This window comes from Bremia lactucae, linkage group LG9, assembly GCF_004359215.1.
Source record: "Bremia lactucae strain SF5 linkage group LG9, whole genome shotgun sequence".
In the NCBI taxonomy this organism is placed as follows: domain Eukaryota; phylum Oomycota; class Peronosporomycetes; order Peronosporales; family Peronosporaceae; genus Bremia; species Bremia lactucae.
The window spans coordinates 1,435,461-1,458,784 of record NC_090618.1 but is presented as its reverse complement, the minus strand read 5'-3'; the positions used below and the strand labels follow the sequence as shown (position 1 = coordinate 1,458,784).

At 46.0% G+C, this 23,324-nt stretch overlaps 3 protein-coding genes across 3 annotated transcripts; all 3 read left to right on the top strand.

Annotated features, from left to right (window-relative positions):
• Nucleotides 1–1,180: 1,180 nt before the first annotated feature.
• On the top strand, nucleotides 1,181–3,661 carry CCR75_000824 (uncharacterized protein; the record flags this gene model as incomplete). The annotated part of the gene is made up of 3 exons (XM_067958930.1): nucleotides 1,181–1,626; nucleotides 1,698–1,764; nucleotides 1,799–3,661. 3 exons carry the CDS (start codon nucleotides 1,181–1,183, stop codon nucleotides 3,659–3,661), a joined length of 2,376 nt encoding a protein of 791 aa, XP_067819468.1.
• A 293-nt stretch (nucleotides 3,662–3,954) lies between these two features.
• Nucleotides 3,955–4,737, top strand: CCR75_000825 (uncharacterized protein; the record flags this gene model as incomplete). Its single annotated transcript, XM_067958931.1, has 1 exon — nucleotides 3,955–4,737. One exon carries the CDS (start codon nucleotides 3,955–3,957, stop codon nucleotides 4,735–4,737), a length of 783 nt encoding a protein of 260 aa, XP_067819467.1.
• Nucleotides 4,738–5,211: 474 nt separating this feature from the next.
• On the top strand, nucleotides 5,212–7,846 carry CCR75_000826 (uncharacterized protein). Its single transcript, XM_067958932.1, has 4 exons — nucleotides 5,212–6,560; nucleotides 6,625–6,674; nucleotides 6,734–6,784; nucleotides 6,845–7,846. The coding sequence occupies exons 1-4, from the start codon at nucleotides 6,422–6,424 to the stop codon at nucleotides 7,739–7,741; spliced, it is 1,137 nt and encodes a 378-aa protein (XP_067819470.1). The 5' UTR covers nucleotides 5,212–6,421; the 3' UTR covers nucleotides 7,742–7,846.
• The last annotated feature ends 15,478 nt before the right edge of the window (nucleotides 7,847–23,324 follow it).

Sequence of the window (23,324 nt, the reverse complement as noted above, 5' to 3'; positions counted from 1 at the left end):
AATTTGGTAGTATTGGAACTACTAATTAATTTTAATAAAGATAACAATTTTGTACTTCTTTATATATTTTCTTTTATAGGAATTATATTTATTATTCCTCTTATAGAAATAAAAAAAATTTGTAAAGGGACACACCGTTACAACCAGTGTAATCGTCACTCATATCGCGCGCCGCCTGCATTGGTGGATGTGGCAGGGAACCGGCGTTTCCTACTTGAAGGTTGCTGATGTAATGGGGCACACGTCGGTTGGAAAATCGTTGTTGTTGTACATTTACTTCTTGGGTACAATACCCTTGTATCATTTTTTTAAATGAGTTTGTTACTTGCCCCCATTTATTATGGGTAACAAATGTGGTCGCCGCCAGATATAAATTTGGCGGCCAAAATCTATTTTAAATTAGCTAGGGTAAGGTTTTTACATTTAAATAACTAGATAAAGTGCAGTTCCCCTATTGATCTTGTAGCTAAGTGCCTTTTTCGAAGGCTTGCGCATTGATCTGTAAGAGATAGAAGCTTTCTAAGGTACATCCTCTTGGGCACTAGTTGTCACTTGGTTCTACGAGCCCCTGAATTCCTTGAACTAGGATTCCTTAAGCTTTACTAGCTTGTATGACTCATTGAGCTGTTAAACCCATTAGTTCAATAGAACTAAGTGACTCTCTGGGTCTGAAAGTATTCCTCTGGCTTTAGGAGCGAGGTAGCTCCGCTACAGCTGATCCACCGCTCCGTGAGGCATACTCTTTAGATCCTTAGTCCAGAAAGGGTGGGGGCTCGGCCGATCCACGTTAAAGCTATAATTGCATATGTATCTGTGTTCCATATAGTGGGCCAACAGTCTAACGACCGAAAAAAAGCTGCTTAATAACCGCGATGAGAACGATTGTGCGGAAACTGTTTTTTTTTTCACAATTAGGTACGGCAAATTTTCTTAAATTACCTCAAAGGTATGTAATCCCTTTTGCCAGGAATAATATTCAAAGATTGCGATTGGCTCATGAACACAAAGGTTGTATGACGCAAAATTTGCAAGAAACGAATATCAGCTCATGTCTTACACCAAAACAAATATCGTTTCGCTTTATTTTCTTTTGTAAATTTGTTTTTTAAATCTCTATAATTTGTAAAATAATGATAAATAAACAAACCAACTTTGGACTGTCATTGACGCGAATCGAAAAATGGACTTGTTGGATGCGATCGAAGCGCTCGAGGAGCCAACGAGTGCTGACACTACCTCGTTGGCCGACTTTGTAGAACTTCAGGTTCAATTTGTGCTTCAGCAACTGCGTCTTGTTTGGCAACGAAAGCACACAATCGGCGCAGAGGTCCCCCAACTTTCGTACGATTGGGTCTTTTTGAACTTTTTGCAACTTATTGAGGCATATCCAGACGGTCTTACCGAAGCAGTTGTGATAACGGAACTAGCCAAAAATTTTAACGAAAAGTTGAGTCATGAAGAGGTGGCGCAAAATCCATGGGGATTGAAAAAGAAATGGAAGATTCGATCCGAGGAGGACATGGAAAATTTATTGGCCGAAGAAGTTCAGCAAGCCAAAGTCACTGACTACAACAATCTTCGACTAACTTTGGAACTTGAGAGTGCTAAAAATACTAACGCGCACATGTAAGAACTCGAAATAAAAAAAAATTATGAAGAATTAACGCAAGCTAGGTGTGTGTCAATGTCACAAGCAGGTATTTGCACCAGCGTTTTCGCTTGTGTGTCGACCGTCTACGTCTGAAGTATCCGTCTAATGAGTACGTGAGCTAGCTTTATTATGTAAGTTTTAAAGCAGGTGTTTAAATTGTGTCAATACAGTCAAGTATCATTCCCATTCGACTCTGCTCGAGAAATTGCATTTATCAATGCCAAACTGGTCGAGCAAAAAACAATGAAATTGGATGCGACGGATATCACTTCTGTCAAATGGACCCTCTTGCCAACAGCATTTTTAACGATCCTATTGAATAAAGCGACGTTACTGGATGTTAAGATCCTAACCGACTCGATGCCGTTGCGTCAAGCCACTCAATTGATTCAACGCGCTCGGGAGCCATTTCTAATACAGCAATTAACGCTGAAAGCACGAGTTCTTGATATTGGTGCCATTCGTCCATGTCAGACACCCCTGTATGTACAGCGACAAGTGATTCTACTGGGTGAAACGGATGTGACTTCATCTGTGAAGGAAGCAACGTATTCACAAGGAATCTACTTGATGGTTTTATGGGATGATCAAGTTCCGCTAAGTCGGTTATTTCAAGTAGGAGATACACTTGTCCTCTTTCATCCATTTGTGCACGTGTGCGACGCCCAGGACGCAGAAGTTCGATCCATTCTAGACGAGTATGCAACACCACAGCAGCTTCTTTACTACTTGGAGTATGGTACTAGCACCGTGCTATTCCGTAAGCCGTGTCAAGCTACCGGTCTGAACGACTTAAAGGTGAATCCGGCAGCTCTTCCAAATCGAAATGACATGGAAAGACGAATTCCACGATTCGAAGTGATTGAACCAGGATGGCGTGATTTCTCACTCTATGTCCACGTGAAAAGCATCCACGTCTCGCAAGGAGTTCCACTGCTTGCAGCATTTTTTAAGGCTTACTACGACCCCAAGACAAATCCTTTACGACCTTTACACACTTCGATGCAGTCGAATTCGAACGATACTTCGATCATGTCATCCTATCGTTTCGTCGTGTTGCTTAAAGTCTACATGGCTTCGTTTTTGAATACGATATTGACAATTGAAGTTACGGGGATGAATGCCATCGCAGCATTGCGTCTTCGTCCAGGGCAAAGTATTTTTATTAATAAACTTGTTGCAATCAATGCTTCTTCTACACAGATCAAGCAGTCGAGAACATTGAATCTATCGTCTTCACGGAAGTTTGCGTTTCCGATGGAGGCATATAGCACGTCATTGTCAAAAGATCTTGTTGTATTGAGCTCGGATTGGGCGCATCTTTTTGGCAAGCAGTCGCTCTTTTGCGATAGTTCACAGCTCATCATTGTGAATACCTTAGCTGGTCTTTTAAACACTGTCTTGAATCGGTCGACCTGTATTGATTGGGATACCAGGCATGCCATTGCCGTGGTCGAAATGTCTGTAAAAGCATTGGGCTGGCTCATTCCAAATCGTAGCCAAGGGTGGACAATGGATACAAACTGTGAAAGAAGTCCGGCCACAATTATGGCGCATAAAGGTTGTTTCCGACCATTAGAACTCCTGAATCAACCACAAAAGACGGCCGAGCTTATTCAATGGAAATGCGCTTTTTGTCAAAAAGTGTGGTTTGGCAACCAAGATACGATTCTAGTGTATCATGAAATGGCTGTGACACTCGAGAATACGAATGTCGATAAAGCTCCGATAGTAGTCTTGTGTGAAGGAACAACCGTTGATCGACTGCTACGTCTTGCATCGGAAAATTACATGCGTCTCACTTTGACTGAGAAGCGCGAAAAACTCCACCAAGTTGTCGGCAAGACCTTTCGTTTCGTGTTATCTCGATGTGAACCTCGAGACGTCTTCATTCCAACAGGGATGTCTTTAGCTTCTGCTCGAAATTGTACGACTTTTGAAAAGATTCGCTTTCGAATGGATTGGGTACATCCTGTTGACAAGCATATTCACGCACCTTTAATATCGTAGAAGTTGGAGCCCCTATAGAGTCAAATAGTACTAACATTCTTCCTGAGAGGTATCTTTGATTTTTAAAATAACTAATTTACGTTCGCTACTTAAATGTGCTTGATGTTTTACATAAGCCGAACAAATTTAAGTAGCGCACGTAAATCAAATCCGATTTCGATCCCCAATCAGTCTACTTTACCTTTCCAAACGAATACCACGTTTGCCAATCCTCTCTCAAATCTGACACACACATACCATCCCACCTCGGGTCATTTATAGACCTTCTCGATCACACGACAGCAAGTGTACGAATGACTTTGTCTAAGCTCCAACCGATGCTGCTAGTGCCTCTGCTCGCGCTTTGGTTCGCCGTGGCTTCTGCAGAGGAAGAATCGGAAGACTCGCTTCGTGGCACATCGTCGAGTGGGATTGTCGGTAACATTTCGGACTCGATTCAAGTGGGGCCCGGCATCGCCGCTGCTATAGCAATTATAGTCGGTGCCACCATGAACTTGTTTGGATACAAACTTCTCCGTCCCACTATGTTTGCCTGTGGCTTTCTCGTCGGTGGCTACCTCGTCTCGGCAATTGTCGAGTACATTGTGGAAGGCCAGTCGTATCATCGCACAGCCTTTTGGATTTCCTTCCTCATTGGTGGCGTCGTTCTTGGATCGCTCGTGGTTGCGATTTATAATTTTGGAATCTTTCTTATTGGGGCTGCGGCTGGCGTGTTCCTCGCTACGATTATCAATGCTTCTTTTGGCTACCGGATCTATCCGAATGACCCCACTACCGGGCTCTTGATCATGGCAATTGTATTGGGTCTCATTTGCGGAATAATCTCCTATAAGGTCGAGCGTCTAGCTATCATTGCGGCTACGGCACTGGTTGGATCTGTGGTCCTGGTTAATGGCGTCGGGTACTTTATCGGGAACTTTCCAAAACTGACGGGAATTAAGGACTACCGCCACGAGGATGACTATGGCGACTACGTGTACGACGTTCCTCAAGAATGGTGGGCCTACCTCGTTGCTATGCTTGTGATCTTCCTGGCGGGGCTTGCTATTCAGATCAAAACGACTAGCAAGATGTAAGTAGCTTAGTTGTTACTAGCACTGTAACCCCCTTCTAAGGACTATACAGCACGTTTTTACATTAAATTGGGTTTATGGTTTGGCTGACTCGATTTGTTCTTTTGAAACTTTTTATTTTGGTTGGAAGAAATTACTTCCGTCTTACGATCCGCGCTGACTTTATACGTTTGCAGCATAAGTTTGACATGCAACATAACCTTATATTTCGGTGTCCTATTCTTACATAAAGGGGAAGGTGGACCGGTAGATCAGTTGTGCAAGTTCTCGCAGCGCCTGCAGGATTCTATGTATTAGTTTATGAAGTACCAGCGTTGCTAACGAATTTTATTTCTTTCATGAAGGTTTTGTCTCATTAAAAAAATTCAATAAATTTTGAAATATCGGTTAAAAGTATTGTTCCGCCAGGTGGTACCCAACGAATCTAAAAAATCTTTAATGATCCGTGTGAAAGGATCGACACCACCACTAGCTGTCGCGTTGCTACAGCTATGTGTCGCGTTTGTCATTGGCAACGACAGCGAAAATGGTAGCACCAGTGCCATGGATGGCTCAATAGATGATACCTCCAATTCTTTCGAAGGCGCAGCGGAGCTGCTGAGCTCGGCCAAGGACATTCGAGTTGGAGCCGCCCTCGTGGCAGCGATCGCTATTCTAGGCGGCGGTATCATCTGTCTCGCGGGCTACCGACTGTTTCGACCGACAGTGTTTTTTTGCGCCTTTATGGTCGGTGGCTTCTTTATCGCGGGAATCATTGAAACCGCTTTTGCAAGCATGACCTGGATGCCAACCGCGTCGTGGATTGGCTTTGGAGTTGGTGGTGTGATTGCTGGTGTCGTTGTACTGATGCTCTATAGTGCCAGCATCTTCATGGCTGGTGCCGTAGGTGGCATTATGCTTGCGTTTACGATCAATACGTCGGTGGGGACTCGAATCTACCCGAACAATCCTGGCGTTATTTTCATTATCTTAGCCGTGCTGTTGGGCATTCTGGGCGGCCTGTTGGCTTTGAAACTTGAAAGGCCCGTACTTATTGTAACGACAGCTATTGTTGGGTCAACGACGTGTATTGCGGGGCTTGGCTACTTTATCGGTGACTACCCAAATGGAGCGGATTTAAAGGAGTTTGGATTCAAAAATATGAAAGGGGACTGGGTCTACGATCTTCCCGACGCTTGGTGGGGCTATTTGGCTGCGATGATTGTGCTTTTTCTTGTGGGCTTGACGGTACAGCTTCGAAAGACAGCGTGGGGCTATGATCACAGTGGCAACCGGGGATCTCAAGGTCTTTCGAAGGGAAATGCGAATGTTTAAGTACTAGTCGAGAAGAAAGAAACAGTCTTTGTGAGAATAGTTTTTTTTTATTGTTTGGAGCTACATATTGCTTATATTGCAATGCCTGCATATGAAAATATCGCTATCTTTCAAGGACAAGCTGTCTATTTTTTTAAAGTAATTTGCTCCATTAGTTTAACAGAAGCGTAATGTAGCTTCCGCTCGTATTAATTCGAGACGTTAAATTTTAACCTTCCATTTGAGATGCCTTATTCTTCGACATGTTTGACGAGGCAGCTGCTTGCTGCTACCCATCGTATCTTTCCATTTCTGTGGAAACTTTGAATTTATTGCTACCTTGACTGTTTCGTAGTCACTTCAGCATTCGACTGGTACAAGTGTGGCCTAATAAATGACACGAGCCAACATCGTAGCAGTTGCCTGGCCAGCAGCAATCGAGACAACCAAGCTACTAGATTCCGCAGAGGCTTTGAAAAAGGGAGCCACGCCTTCGCGGCCTGCAAAGCTCGCAAGCTTTATCGCGCTCACTGGTTGGTAAATATATTGCTAACATTAGTCTACTACAGCCAATGACGATACACTGGTGCTTGCTAGCGCTTATCTGGTCGTGGGTTTTGCAAGCCGAAGCGACACAATCTCTTCAGGTACGAAATGCTTCTTAGGAGAGCTCTTCTGATGTAAGTCGATTAATTGACTTCTGCAGGTCTTTTTCAGAAAACCTTTCTTTTTAACGTGTTTTAACCACACAGCACCGGTATGCGTCGGTATTTCTTAAAAATTATCAATTACTTCCAATTTAACACTCCCTAATCAGGTAATACTGCTTCCAATACTCGTGGGGTACACGAAGCTCTACGGTACCTCCAAGGATCAAAATGCCGATTTTGTCAACATCCTTCAAGCGCATTCCGTCATCCCATTAACAAAACTCGTGTCCATTTCTGGAACTCTGAGCCTCGTTTTTCTTGTCTCGGACTTGTTTTGGTACAGCGCGTTAGACCACGTGAACGTTGCGGCTGGCATCGCAATTTCAAATTCATCCCCACTGTTTGTCTATTGCTTCTCCGTTTGTTTTTTAAACGAACATTTAAGTTCCAAGAAACTATCGGGTGTGCTCCTCGCTTTCCTTGGCGTCCTCCTTATTGTATTGTTTCAAGAACGCAGTCACACGAAATCGATGGAATTCACAACAATTATTGCCGGGTTTTCAATACTTCTTTCAGCGGCCATATACGCAGCGTATCAAGTGGCACTCCAGCTAGCAATGGGCGATGATAACATCACCGACACGTCCACGTTGCTTACATTGGCGGGACTTACAGGTCTTTTTGCCTTCCCACCGTGGATTATCGGCACTCTTTTATTGAATGCAAGTCCGTTCGAGTGGCTTCACGAGTCCTTTGCGTTTCCGACTACAACCGAAGGCGTGTTTCTTTTAAGTATGAGTGGTACATTGACCGTTGTATTCTGTGCCTTTTTGCCCTTGGCCATCTGCTGGACATCACCTTTAGAGACAAGTGTCGGGTGTATGCTGACAATCCCATTATCGGCGGGATTGGATCTTTTCATACGCCATACCTCCTTTTCGTGGCAAAGTATTGCGGGGTCCGTTTTCGTGATGGCCGGTTTTGGTATTCTTGAGTGCAGCTCCACCTCGAGCGCACCTCTTTGCATACAAGAAGAGTCTCGGCGCCCATCGGCAGTGGCGTAAACGTAGCTTGTTTAAACCGAGAGTCATATACGCCTGGCAAAAAATCGAATTCTTGAGTCTTTTTCAATCACTTTCAGGAGTTTCATTCTGTTTAAAGTTATTTGCCCCAATAGCCGGGACACCCCACTGTAACGGGGTATCGTTACATGAAATTTACGGTTGTTAGTTGATATATTATCTAAAAGGTAGATAATATTTGGAGAATATATTTTAATTAGTAATATTCGGAAAGCTTATCCATTGATAGATATAGGCCATTGTATCTACTTGCTCCGCGGTCCAGTCAGCATTGGACGCGCGCAAAGAGAGAGACAGATAGGAAATTATTACTTGTTTTGTATAAGTATATAATTTAGTAAGTATTAAATAGATAGAAACAAAGAACTAAATTATAATAAATACAGTTTACTTATAAACCTCTTTAAAGCAAGTATTTAAAAAGAGTCTTCCTTTGCACGTTTTAGTGTACGTGGAGTGACGTGATGTACCACTCGCACTAAATAGCAGTACAAGTCGGCAGTCGGCAGTGCCCCGTTACACCTGGTAGCACTTTATAGTCCGTCCAAGGACCACAGTTCTATCATCTAACATGGACATGTTAGATGATAATGGAAATACGCATCACGTTTCGCGTGATAGCTACTCATTTCTAAGTGACATAGAAAGGAGTGCAATCGAACGAATGAGTTCGACCGTAGACAATGATGCCATCTTGGCCATGCTGTCCGGTTTATACAGAGATGCTTTCCATTCAGCCATCACCAAGTTTATCCAACATGAACTTTACGAGGCGAAAAAGAAAGTAGCCTTGCTTGATCCACAAAGCTGTTGAGGTTGCAACAGGTACACACCCCTGTATCTGGAATGACGCACACGCGTCGTCCGGAAACGTTAAAAGAAAGATATCTCTAAGTATAAAATGAGTCGAAGAGGACTCCAATAAAAGGTGGTTCATCGAATTAAACGATGCCATAAAGGCTCGTTATTTTGTCGACGAGCAAATGCAAGTCGTGCCAAAACTTGGGCGCTAGGCCTCAAGTTGTGCGACCCATATGTATTTGGCTCGCTGGAGGCTTTTAAAGCCAGGCTTAAACAGTGCGTTTAAGCCGCCTTAAGCTGAGTTCAGAGCTCGATCAGAGCTTTCGAAACTCAAGCAAGGCAAGCGTGATGTTCACGCATATGATCAGCATATACGACTCTTAGCGAGCTGTATCACGAACAATCCAGTTCCATCAACACACGTTGGTTACGGTGCTCATGCAAGGTCTTGCGGATGGTCCCGTGAAAACCCACCTGTCCCGCTTGGAACTGGATACGCTTGAATAAGCAATACCCGTTGCGGAACAGGAGGACATAAGCTTGAGGCTGTGTTAAGCTAGTTCGTTATCGTATCGTCATCGGAGACGACAAAGAGCTTGGAGGTCCAGAACCTACGGACCTCTCTTACGTCGAAATCGAAAGACCTCGTTTTTCGAACAATAAGCGATTGCAGAGATGCAATCGCTGTCAAAAGTTAGGACACTACGCTCATGGGTGTAGTGCCCCACGCCCAGTACCGAGGGGTACTGAACGTACTTATGGAACAAATGCCAACAAGGAGAATTTTCGCGGGTCCGAAGTTGTTGCGAAATCGCAACAGCGAGGTGATCCGCCAAAACACGGTCGGGGTCAGTAGGAGCGCAAAGCCCTACTCATCCAGCAACCTCAAGAGAATTTGCAAATCTCTTGACTAAAGTTGCTCCAGACATAAAATCATAATGTATCTCTGCACCTGGTGATGAGGGATACCTCATCACCTTGAAATTAAAAGTGACAAATGATTTATCACTCAGAGCCCTATTGGACTGTGGAGCGTCGAATAACTTTATTCGTCGCCAGTCGCTAGAGGGTCTAGGCTCAAATATGTTGAGCGCGGTGCGTCCAGCGACAGGCGCACCAATAATAGTGATGAAACGCGTAGTGAAATTTCACTACACATTAAAAGATTTACAGTACGATCATGATTTCATCGTACTGGATTTGGATGACAAATTTGATGTCATTCTAGGTTTACGTTGGCTATGAGAATATGAGCCAAGAATCAGCTGGCATCATCGATCCGTGAAGAAGCCTGCCACTTGTTCATCAGATGGCCATCTGATGAACGTCTTGGAGCGTCCACAAGCGTGTGGATGTACTACGAGTGAGTGCGATGGCCTCACTTGTGATACGGTCGTTAGTGTTAAGTCTGGAAGGTAAATGAGAAACTAAATGTATTTGGAGCATATGATCTTTGGTTACCTTTCTTGTCCGTTATCGTCCGTTATCGTCCGTTACCATCGATCACTCATGTAGGCCCATAAGGTGCTCCACCTGTTCCGAGAGTCGCATGCCTTCAACTTCACATGAACAGTCGCACCTATCACACGAACAGTCGCACCTTTTATACGAACAGTCGCGGCCTTTCAACACTCCTTCTCGAGATGTCTTTACACCATCGAGATCAGCTTGCACAGCTCCGTCAATCTCGGCGCGGCGAACGTCTTGGTGAGAAGATCAGCTCGCATTAAACGCGACTCGCAATATACCACCTTGACCGCTTGTTTCTTGCTGTAATCCTTGATAAACTTGAGACGTACTGCGATGTGCTTTGCTCTTCCCGCACTATCTTCGCCTTGTACCTGCTTAGTAGCAGCTTGATTATCAACGTGCATAAGCATCGGCTTTGTCACGCGCACCCCAATCTCACCCAGTAGCTCACACAATCCTAGCAAATCACTCGCCACTTGTGATGCAGCCACAAACTCGGCCTCCATGGTAGATAATGCCACGCTTACCTGTTTCCGACACATCCAACCGACAACCATACCATTTAAGCATAGAACTCCTCCACTTACCGATTTTCGATCCGCACGATCCGCAGCATAATCTGCGTCGCTGTAGCCTCCAACAACAACATCTTGAGAACTGTCACTTCCAATCGTCCCACTCATCTCAAACTGTAGATTGGCAGTTCCCTTCAAGTATCGAACTATTCGTTTTGCCCAACGTCAATCGCAATCCCTTGGTGCATGCGCCCGCCGGCTGGCCCGGTGTACAGCAAATGCAATGTCCGGCCTTGTACACCGCGACAACCACAGCAGACTTCCAATTAACGATTGAAACATCTTTACTGTTGGTCCTTTTGGTGTACCGTCACTACCACTCGGTAGCAAATCGCCCTCGTCCTTCGCCGTCTTGTTCATCACCGATAGGCGTACGAGCAGGTTTAGCCTGATCCAGACCATGACCAGCAAGCATTTCGCAAATGCACTGAGTTTGCTCCAAACGGTACCCAGAATCCTTGGTTAACGTCACGTTTATCCTTGGTATACGTTACGCCAATGCCCAGAAACTTAGACACTTCGCCGAGGTCCTTTACCTCGAGTACCTTCATGTCATCGAAGAATTTGGTCACGTCACAGGCCCTTTTAGCAGACACCAATAGGTCGTCCACATAGATACCCACTAGCGTAATCGTTGAGACACCTCCTTTTGTGTACAAACAACTGTCGGTGTAGCACTGTGTAAATCCAAGTTTCACCAGTGTATCATGTAACAGTTGTGCCCACAAACGCCCAGCCTGCTTAAGCCCGTAAAGGCTCTTTAGGAGCTTCAGCGCCACCTTGGTCCTGTCACTTGTACCCAAACTTTGTACTTCGTGCTCGTCAAATTCCATTCCTTGCGGCACGTGAAGCGCAATTTCGAGATCTTCTTCTTTATCTGCTTTAACGTAAGCATTAGGGACATCCCCATGTCGAGCAGGAACCCCCCATATTCGCGCCAACGCCAGCACCACCTTTGCTGTCGTCATTTTCATCACAGCACTGAATGTTGTGGTGTAATCTACACCATATGATTGCTCATTTCCACAGGCTACGAGCCTTGCTTTAAAACGCTCCAGAGTTCCATCAGCGTGTCGTTTTGTCTTAAAGACCCATTTTGAATGTAAAAGCTTCTGCCCAGGTCTTCGTAGTGTCACCTCCCACGTTTTGTTTGATTTAAGCGATTCAAGTTCGCAACGCATCGCTTCTCGCCATAGTGCTGCATCCTTCGACTGTACTGCTTCTCTGTAGGTCTTCGGATCTTCAACCAAGCTTGCCATTGCAACTGGCACATGTTTAGAGCCCATGTGGCGGGTAGTCATGCGTGTTTTAGCCGAGACAACTATGCGAGAATCGTCACCGCTTGACGGTACTCTGTTCTTCGAACTTCTCCCTTTACCACGTGACCCGCGCTTACACGGTCTCTTGCAAGTACTTGAGTACTCCTTCTGCTTCTCAGTTTTTTTCCTTGTTTCCACAGCTTGACTCAAACCAGGGTCCTCTCTGCGTAGCTGTTGTTGATTTGCAAGTTGCCATCCACAACCATGGTGTCCACATGCTTGACATGCTGCGTCGTAATGACCAGCCTTTCTCGAGGAAGATATACCTTGAATCCCTTGGTCTCGTCATTCTTCCCGACAATTTTGCCAAATTCAGCGCGGGGCTTCCACGACTTCTTTCCTGGGTCGCGATAGACCGTACACGGACTTCCAAAGACCACGACTTCAGCAAGACTGGGCCTATTTCCATTCAGGACCTCGATTGGGGAAGCTCGCTTCAAATTGGCGCTGCTTGGACTGCGATTTAAAATATAAGTCGCGTATTGGACTGCATCACCCCAGAAATGTAACGGCAGTCCGCTCGAAAATAACATGCACCGTGCCATATTGAGTACTGTCCTGTGCATGCGTTCTGCTTTTCCGTTGGAAGCTTGATTTCCAGCTTCGCTCACTTGTCTCGTCACTCCGATCTCCTTGCAAAACATGTCCACGTTGCGATATTCTCCACCACCGTCTGTCCTTAGTATGTGTACCTTGCAATTAAAAGAGGCACAATGTTTTCATCATCATTATCTTCAGTGAGTAGTGACGCATGCACCAATTCAGTGCTTCTTGGTGTAGCCTTTATAATCTGCGTACACACCACCAGCACGTTGTTTTCTTTTTCAACCTCAAACACTCGTGCTCCATCGCTGTCACGCCTCAAATAGCGACGTCCATCTTCGTAACTCAGTGCAACCCCTTTTTCTTCGAGTTTGCAGTACGAAAGTAGGTTGTGCGTGAGGTCCTTTGCATAGTAGACGTCACTCAATTCAACAATGTGAGTACGTCCATCCACATATGCTTGCAACTTGACTTGGCCCACCTTTGTAACCTTGATAGCTTGTCCATCAGCGATATTGCATTCATCGAAGCAATCGATTGCGTCGGCAAGCATGCTGACGTCCATCACCAGGTGCCTGCTGGCGCCACTATCGAGAATCCAACTCTGCTTTATACCATCGAAAGAGACTCCGGTACTTAGAGCATATGAAGCCTGTTTACCACCTGCTTTAGTTTTGCACTCTCTCTTGGTATGGCCAAGCTGGTTACATCCCCAGCACCTTTTTTCATCGCGAGCAATCAATGCATTAGCTGCGACGTCAGTGCCGCGAACATAACTTCTGCCATGAGTACTTTGACGGCCTCCACTAACCACGTGAGCGCCAGCATCTTGTTCAAATGTACTGGCGAAGTCTGCCATTTCCCATGCTTGCTCTAGATAGTCAGTGCGACGGCGATCGAGCCGCGTTTGCATGGCTCGTTTCACGTCCGGTGATGCACCTTCGCATATGTACTGAAGTACAAATCGATCAGGGCAGCACCCCGAACTTGCTACGGCGACCAGATACTGGTAATGCTCCGTCCAAGATCGATCATTTGGCTTACGAGCTCGCATAAACCGCGTGGCTTGCTCCACAGTGATCTCTCTGTCATATACCTCGAGCAACTTGTTCATCAAGTGTTCAACCGTGGGTGCTTCTGACGCCCAGGCTCCTTTCATCTTATCGAAATGCTTTCTAGCGATTCCATCCAGATACCGATTAAGTGTCCTCATCTTAAACTCCTCAGGCCATTCACCTCCACTGAGGCGTTGAGCCGCTCCAAGCTCGTCCAGAAACTGCAAACCCCAGTCCTTGAACCCTGCTCCTAGCCCTTTGTATTCTTCTTTTCTAGTGAAGCGCTCGATAGGCAGCTTCATATCCTTGACACTCGGCATCTTGACACCGAAGTTTTGCGGGGAGTAAAAATCCTGCCTTGGCTGTGCGTAGGGTTGCGCAGTAGGCTGAACCGCCGGAAAAATTTGGCGCTGATGCTGCGCCTGATGCTGCGGTATCCCAATCGGCACTTGCATGCCCATAGCTTCACTGAGGGAGTCGGCTCTCGCCCGATTCCTTTCAGCAGCCAAGAATTGGCTGAATACACTCGAGCCACTTCCCATTCGGGTGTCAGGGTCCGCAGGAGGCTGCTGGGCCCGCTCTGCGCGTTCCCGTGCCAATTCGCGCATCAGGTTCCCGATGAGTCCCTCAAGTCTATCCAGACGATCTGCACCGTGCTCGGAGGTCCCGCGTTCTCTCGCTTGAGAGATGTCCGCGCTGTCGCTTGTCGTCTCATCGACCGCATGCGGGCCGAGAGCACCTAGCGGAGCTGCTGGAGGGTCTTCCGGGGGGGTTTGGGCTCATAACCTGTTAAGTCTGGAAGGTAAATAAGAAACTAAATGTATTTGGAGCTTATGATCTTTGGTTACCTTTCTTGTCCGTTATCGTCCGTTATCGTCCGTTACCATCGATCACTCATGTAGGCCCATAAGGTGCTCCACCTGTTCCGAGAGTCGCATGCCTTCAACTTCACATGAACAGTCGCACCTATCACACGAACAGTCGCACCTTTTATACGAACAGTCGAGGCCTTTCAACAGTTAGTACTACACGAGATCACAGTGTGATAACTTATCACCCTGAGGAGTCAGCTGCCGGTGTTTGTGCGAATGCACAGGCTGCGCCGAAGATCCACCACTCGAATAAGTCCAGTAGATTGAGTCAGAAAAGAAAAAGTCCGCCTAGCAGACGACAGTCAAGTAAGATACCCGTTGCCCAAAAGGGACAACACGATGATCCTAGGTCGATTAGAGAATCGACTGAAGAGGACCCAACTGTGATAGTGCAATCTCAGCCGGAAGACGTTGAGGGAATAAGTCCCGACGTACTTGAGGAGAAATCTTCTTAAATATTTAATCATAAATTGACAAGACTTCAAGATCCCGAGGGATTACTCCCTCGGCAGGTTCTGGCAAATGGATCTCAGGAAGAAACCGAGACATTGAATGTCTTGGTGAATCACGGATCAAGAGTAGGCGCTTATACTCTTGATCTGTATGCGCCTCGAAAGGTAACTTCGGAGATAACTCAATTACCAACTCTAGAACCCAAGCGGTTCTTCAGAGATCTACATAGTGGTAAAATCAAGACGTTCTGCGTACTTCTCACAGAGGACGAATACGTAACCGATATTCGGTCAGCGGTAATTTTTGCAGAGAACGAACGGTTTCTCAGCAGCTCATCGATGGACGAAAGTGTCCTCGATGTGAAGACTCGGATTGAGAGAGATACTACTCAATCCTGGGAGTCACTTTAGACAAATCCTTTATATAAGGATTTCATTGAATTCAGATATGTATTTCCTGAATCGGTTCCATGCGCGTTGCCTAAGGATAAAGGCATGATATCGAGCTCAAACCGGGCTCGAAGTACTGTGTCATGAAACAGTGGCCACTTTCTCATACTGCCTCCTAATTTTTTTATCGATCGATTAAAAGCGGGCCATCAAAGGGAATCAATCTTCCCACATAGCTCTACGACCTTCTGTGTGCGAGAGGCCACAAGAAGCTGGCGGATATTGCACGCATTCAATAAACTGAATGCTTCCAGGGTACCGGCTCAAGCGCCAATACCTAGAAAAGACGTAATCATCGATGAAATATATAAGAGTACCATCTTTACGTCGAAGGATATGATAGATGGATTTTATCAGATCCTTAAGCGTGAACGGGACATCCCATACAGCAGTCGGCAATCCTAGTGGGATGCTCTGGGAATGGCTAGTAATGCCACAGGGGACTTTTAACGCTTTACAACTTTCAGCAGATGCGTAACGAATTTGTTGAGACTGGAGCGAGAATTCACACAGAGTTGTTTCGACGATGTATTCGTCCATAGCCGGGCTATGGACGGAAAGACGGACGTGAGAGTTGATAAACCTAACGTATATATTCGCTGCAAGCGAAATACCACTGTTTGGAATCGTCGACAAATACGGCGTTATCCCTAATTCCGAAAAAATCAAGGCAATTACCGATTGGTCAATTCCAGTCGATGTCAAGAGACTTAAAAAGTTCCTTGGTTTAGCGGCGTACTTGCACAAGTACTCTCGCAATTATGCAGAGATGACAGTTCATCTCTCTAATCTCTTGAAAAAAAGACGAAAAATGGTTATGGAACGCTAATTGGCAGCGTTCCTATGAGGGAATTAAGCAAAGCTTGATGCAATCACCCATCTTGGCGATTGCAGATCAAGACAGACCATTCCATGTGGTCTGTGGTGCCAGCGATTTTGCAATCGGCTGTGCGTTAATGCAATACGATACGGACGGCGCGGAGCGCGTCGTCTGTTACCAATCGCGTCAGCTGCAGTCAGCTGAAAGCAATTACCCACTGCATGGCAAGGAACGCCTTGCCATAAAATATGCACTGGCTAAGTTAGGGTCCATTTCCTCTGAGATAGACCATTCATCGTATATACGGACCGTGCGTCATTACACACGGCCGTAAGCAGCCCAAGCCTCTCGAAAAGAATGGCGAGGTGGCTATCCTTCTTCGTGGAGTATTATATTTCTTCGTGAAATATAAACCAAGACGAATTAATGTCGTCGCTGGTGCGTTGTCACGCCGATCTGAGTTTGAGCCGGCTGCACTGAAAATAATCCCTGTTTTGCAACACTCATTACAAGTGTTCCTCTCGAAACTATGTTCGATGACATAAATAAAGCCTTCACAGAAGATAAGGACCTTCTGCGTTCAATGGATCACCAGATGAATCTATCCAATATATGTTTTAAAGGGTTACCGGCTTCATATCGATCGTCATCCGATCGATACAAAACACGCAACGGCTTACTGTACTACACGGTCCAATCTCACTATGATTTGCGGTTGCGCATCATGTATGAGTGTCACGATGCACCAAAAAGTGGGCATCCAGACGTGAGAAAAACTTATCTCACAGTAAGTCGCGACTTTTACTGGCCCCGCCAGTATCAGTACGTGCGCAAGTACATTCGTGCTTGCGAGTTTAGTCATCGGGTGATGTCTAGCCCTTCATCCTGTGCACCTTTCCGACCTCTATCACGTTCGGCAGAATGTTGGCAGTCCGTATCTATGGACTTCGTCTTCGGATTTCCCAAAGACGATCACAGAAACAATGGAATCCATCTTTTTGGAGACAGATTCACAAGATAGTACATCTTGTTGCAGTACCAGAGTCAAGCACAGCTCCGGGCTGTGCCCGTGTCTTTATCGACACGGTATTCAAACTCCATAGGTTACCCCGTGAACTGGTCTCGGATAGAGCTTCGCAATTTACGGCGGAGTTGTTGGCAATCCGTGCTCCGATCTCCCGGAACACGGCTGACTATGTTAACTTCTGATCATCTCGAGACAGATGGTCAGACGGAACGCGTAAATCGCTTCTTTGAAGAATTACTTCGAGGTTACGTCCAATCGTATCTGAATTGGAGCGAGGTTTTACCGATGGTCGAATCCACCATCAACAATTCGGCGCATGCGTCTACAACATATACTCCGTTTGTAGCGGAGCAACCTCGCTCCTAAAGTAAGAGGAAGGCTTTCAGACCCAGAGAGTCACTTAGTTCTATTGAACTAATGATTTGAACAACTCAATGAGTCGTACAAGCTATTAAAGCTTAAGGAATCCAAGTTCAAGGAATTTAGGGGTTCGTAGAACCAAGTGGCAACTAGTGCTCAAGAGGATATACCTTTGGGAGGCTTCTATCTCTTACAGATTAACGCGCAAGCCTCAAAAAAGCACTTAACGCTTTAAGTTCAAAAGGATAACTGCACTTTATTTAATTAATAAAATTTAAAGACCTTACTCCAGCCAATTTAAAATAGATTTCGGCCGCCAGATTTATATCTGGCGGCGATCACATTTGTTACCCATAATAAATGGGATTTAAGTATTTAACTATTAGAAAAAGGGTATTTTGCCTATTAAGAAAATGTACCACAACAATGGTTCCCCAACAGATGTGTGCCCCATTACACCCTTCCTATCAGACTGTTGACACCGGGTGATAACATTCGCTTCATTTCCTCTTTGAGGTTGGAAATTGAACAGCTAACCGTTCGGTTGTGTTTTACTCTCCTTTGTCTCATGACAATCAAGCATAAGTCACAAATTCTTAAAACCTTCCTCGACGGTGAGGAAATGGTGGACTTTGAAAGTCACTCTCCATCAGAGGAGGAGGAGAAAGAGCGTCGGTCTCTCACGCCTTCTCCTCCAGATGAACATCGGCGGGCCCCGAATCCGTTCCCAGAACGTGGTACCGCTGATGTCTTAGCTGAATTGAGCAGGACACGGGATCCTGAGTCCAACCTCATTACAAATCCGCTCGATGAAGAGCAAGAGCGGATAATCCTCATAGAGGAAAGAGCTTGACGTCGAGCTGCCGAGATAGCAAGCCAAAGCTGATAGTGAATTTAGATTCACTCCGCTTAGTGCGGACGAGCGTCAAAAAGAGATAGTGCGTCACAGCTTGGGCATCCGGATCTCCGGTAACCCGGCGAGGCCGCGGAGGAGATCGCTGCTCGCAACGCTCTTCACGAGCAATACCTTACGCCAAAGGTAATGACGCGAAGCCAGTATCTGATGCGATTACGTGATCAAGCCCCGTGGGGCTTCAGTGACCTCATTAGGGAAATTTCGATCGTTTTGTTTTCAAACAAGACAAGGAGTGAAAATATACTCCTTTTTGAGAAATGGCTCCATCGGGCCCGCCAACTTCATAATATTTGGAAAATCCGAGAGAATCTGCAGATAGGGATGAGGTTCGTTTGAAACGGAAGCTTCGCTTCGATTTCGCTAAGCTTAAGGCCAAAGGCCAGTTACGTTCGGCATTTATGCCACAAAGATAAGAAAAGCCTAGCCATATTTCAGTGCTTTGGTTGACCGTACAACCATGGTTCGAAGCCGCACTGAGGCTAAAGATCCACCTTATCCCACGTCGAGTGGTGGGAAGCGTCGTTTGACGCGAATTGACCCGGAACTTGGCGCTCAAAAACGTCAACGGCGCACGGACAATCTTGCCGAAGAGGTCCCTCGAACTCCCAAGGGTTTTCAGAAGAAGGGTATCCTAGCCACTTCACCAGATACTGGTAATGACCCTTACGACGGCGTCGCTTTAAAAGTACTCCACATCAAACTGAAGGTTTTACCGCACATCAAGCAGCGCGGGAGGGGGACCAAATTTCAGCGGAAGCATTTAATGCTCTAAGGCACGAGGTGCAACTTCTTCGTGAGGTCCTTGCTCGGGTTTAGTGCTCTTTTGAGACGGTTCGGAACTGCCTTTGACGCTCAGAGGGCCAGCCGGACATCCTAGTGAGGAAGCAGCAATCTGCGGCACGACCGCCTGTCTCGGCGCAAGTGCCTTCAAGTCCACGTGAGAAGGATCCCGATATGGCTGAAGCAAGACAACGTAGAACCCTGGGTGTGTACGCAGCTTGCTAGCAACGTTTAGCGTATAAGCTAGGCCCTTCTTGGTCACGATCGTAAATGGTCCAATAAAGCGCGGGCACAATTTGGTCTTGAAGACCGCAACTAGGTAGATATTTGACGTTTAGTAAAACTCGGTCTCAGACGATAAAAAATAATAATACAGCTTCTGCCTTTGGCATCTGCTTGTTTTTGTTTGTTTGTCTTGGCTATCAGCCATCGTATCCCAAACATACCTTAAGATACTAAATCGCGTCGCGAGAAACTCGCTTACTTGTTTCCTAATCGTAACAGGGCTGATATGAGCAAGCCTATCGGCTAATTCCCCCCCACCAGGCCCTGAGCCACGCAGTGGTATCATTAATGGAACGTATGGGTGGGTCAGACCGTTGACATAGAACGGAGTATAGCCTATAGAGGCATTTAAAGCGTTATTTACCGCAAAGTTCACCACTGGGAGCATTGAGCTCCAGCGCTTTGGTGTCTGAGCACACATGCTGCGTATAACGTCTATAATGACGCGATTGACAAGTTCAGTTTGACCATCGGTCTGCGGATGGTCCGCAGTGGACATATTCAATCTGGTGCCAAGCCCTCGAAAAATTGATTTCCAGGAATTAACCGTAAAACGGGGGTCCCGATCAGAGACAATTGCCACTGGCAAACCATTTTGTCGAAACACGCGATCAATAAATAGCCTTGCTGTACTTCACCACCAATGGAATCCGGCACGGCCGCTAAGTGAGCCTTTTTGCTCAATCGGTCAACAAAGACCACCATGCCGGAGCTACTGGCTGAATCTTTCGGTAGACCAAAATTAAAATCCATACTAATGGACTCCTAGCAACCTATGGGGACGGGAAGGCTCGCCAGTGGCGCAGCAGCATGTGCCGAGGATTCAACCCGTTGGCAAGTTTCGCATGTGCGGACATATGTGCTGACCCATTTATAAAATTTAAGCCACCATTAACTCTGGCTTATGCAGCCGTAGGTCTTTTCTCTACCAAGATGACCAACAAGGACAGTATCGTGTGCCTCATAGAGGATTCGGTACTTTAAATTCTCATCATGAGGAACAACGACACGCGGAGGGTCCGCGATGTCTGTGCAATAAAGCAGCAGGTCGTTAGCGATAGAAGATCGATGTAACCTTGCACGCAAACGTGCCGGTCATTTAATACCTAAATCAGAGTTCTTTAGAGCTCGTAGCAGAGCTACACACTGTTCACCCTTGGCGTAAGCCGAACGGATTAATTTAGCAATGGGCAACATGATAGTCGTTATATGAGAGAGCTCATAATCCGACCTGCGTGATAATGCATAGGGCAAAGCTTCTGCTCGCCAGGCTTATACTTCACCTTGGACTTGTTTCCGCGAAAAAGGATAGTTATCGGGCCAGTTTCTGTGAGAGATGGGGCGGTTTAGTCGCCGTGCGTAATGACGCGTGATCTGTATATATAAAAAACAGCTTAGAGCCGAGCAGATGAACTTTCAATTTTACGAGAGCATACTTCATAGCCAGTAGCTCCTTGTCATTATCTGTCTAGACTCGAACGCAATAACACGTTCACGCCCATCAATATCTGTTTGTACCAGAGCACTGCCTTGGGCAAAATCCGATACGTCACAGACGACAATGAAAGGCCAATTCGGATTTGGCAGTGCCAGGATCGGAGCATGGATAAGACTATCCTTAACTGCTCGAGAAGCATTATGTTCGGTGCTAGTCCAGCACCAATCTGTATCCTTTTTAAGGAGATTAGATGATGCCCTAGCCATATCAGCGTAGTTTTCGCTATATTTGTGTAAATAATTGGCGAGACCCAACCACTTGCGCAAATCCTTTTGGTTCTTAGGAACCGGCCATTCTACTATGGCTTTTACCTTAGCGGGAGCCGCCTTAATGCCTAGCTTTTTAATGAAGCATCCTAAAGAAAAAAATCGTCTGCGCCAAAAATGCATTTAGATGCATTGGCATACAGTTTATTTGTGCGCATACACTCAAGCACTGCTCGCAAATGGTCTAAATGGTTTTCCATATCCTACCAACACTGCTCCGCACAACTATGGACAATAATGTCATCGAAATAAGTCTGTGTGTAACATCGATGAGGGCGGAAAGTTGCGTCACTAGACAATTAAATGTTGCCGGGGCGTTGGAAAGCCCTTGTGGCATAACCAACCACTCCCATGACATACCGTTTGGGGGGCTAACTGCTGTAAGCGGGATATTGCTAGCTCGCATGAGCAGCTATCGACTAAGTCCAGTGCACTGTACATTGTACGTCCCACCATATCGTTCTGAAGAACATCCTTTTAAGTAATGGGGGTTTGTGCTGTGCTGGTATAGTGACAGCGTTAAGCTTATTGTTAGCATGTACAATGCGCCATTTGCCATTTGGCTTATTGACACAAAATGTCGGTTTCGAATCAGGAGATTTGCTCTCTCGTACCATTCCAGCCTCGTGCTTAGCACGGAAGAAATCGCCAATGACGTCACACTGCTCCCTTGGTAAAGGCCATTGTCTTGTGACACGCTTTTTGGTTCCCGGAACCAAGTCAATTTCATGACGAACACCTCTATCCGGTGGTAAAACATATGGTGGGTTATTACATACCACATCTTGGAATTCCTTAGTTAATGAATAAAAGGGATCCGTAGGATCTTTAAGGAACGATGACCCATTTCGCGCACTAAGTGCAGCTTTTGTGTCATCCAGGACAGCTTCGTCGAGAAGTGACGATGAGTTTAACTCAACCATAGGTCGAATGGCCACCATTTCAGATAAGTCACCAGCTTATAAGGCTCGACCGCACTCATCAATAGACATTTCGTCTCGCTCTAAAAGAGCACATAACGAAGGGATTGCCGCAAGGCTAACTTACGGCTCAATGTTACCGGTTAAGCCATTTACAAGCGTATGTACTTGCTCACTGGTATCACTTTGTGAGGGTATACACGCTTCGTGTCCACCCTGTCTTGGAGTAGAGACAATACGCCTCTTGGAGGCCGGGGCATTCACGTCCCTAGATTTTCCAGCCTGTATTGGTTCTATACAAGACATGGTGTCTAATTTGGCAGCCGACCAGGAGTTAGGTAACTCAACTTCCTTATCCAGCGAACGTTTACGTGTCGCTTCACATGCATCAGAAGGGTTTGACCCAAAATGCCCTGGCGAAATGCCAATAGTCACTATTGACACTCAGAATGGTGCCACCTCGGCTGACCACACTCGGTGGACTTAGACGTGCCACTCCACGTATCTCAGGGATATTGCACCCTTGAGGTCCTGGCGAACCGCCAACAGTGTCACTACTGACACTCAGTATGATGCCACCTCGGTCGACCATACTCGGTGTACTTAGACGTGCCACTCCACGTATCTCAGGGATATTGCACCCTTGATGATTCGGCCTTAGGCCAACAATGCTTTCAGCATTCAGTGAATCGTTATTAGAACGAGTGTCACTCGACGGAGTACGTGCCTTCCATTTCTTTCTGCTGAGTCGGGCTCAGAATTAATGGTTTTAACATTGGAGTTTGTTAACTCAGACATTGCAATGTCTAAAACACTGACAGACTTATTCAATAGTCCGCGCCAATAGCGCTTTTGTTGCTTAGCAAAGGTGGGTTCATGACTCTCCAAAACTTTGCTTGGAACATTGCTCGTGGCGCCTAAGGTCTTAGACCTCCAATCGATCCATGGCTTATGGTGTTCTGGTCAGGCCATACCAAGGATGAGATCATATCTCGTTTCCAAATCAAGGACGAGACAGCTTTCCATACTAGAAACTTTATACCTAAGTTCAATGGAACTTTGGGAACAGTGACACGAGCCTTAGTCGCTAAGCAAACAGTGATCGTATCACCTTCATGTGCTTTAAGCGCCTCAACGTATTGTTGACTTCCTTCAA

Coding starts and splice junctions, on each gene's coding strand:
- CCR75_000826 (XM_067958932.1), top strand. CDS start 6,422: ATGACACGAGCCAACATCGTAGCAGTTGCCTGGCCAGCAGCAATCGAG. Junction 6,675..6,733: donor AAGCGACACAATCTCTTCAG/GTACGAAATGCT, acceptor TGACTTCTGCAG/GTCTTTTTCAGAAAACCTTT. Junction 6,785..6,844: donor GTTTTAACCACACAGCACCG/GTATGCGTCGGT, acceptor CTCCCTAATCAG/GTAATACTGCTTCCAATACT.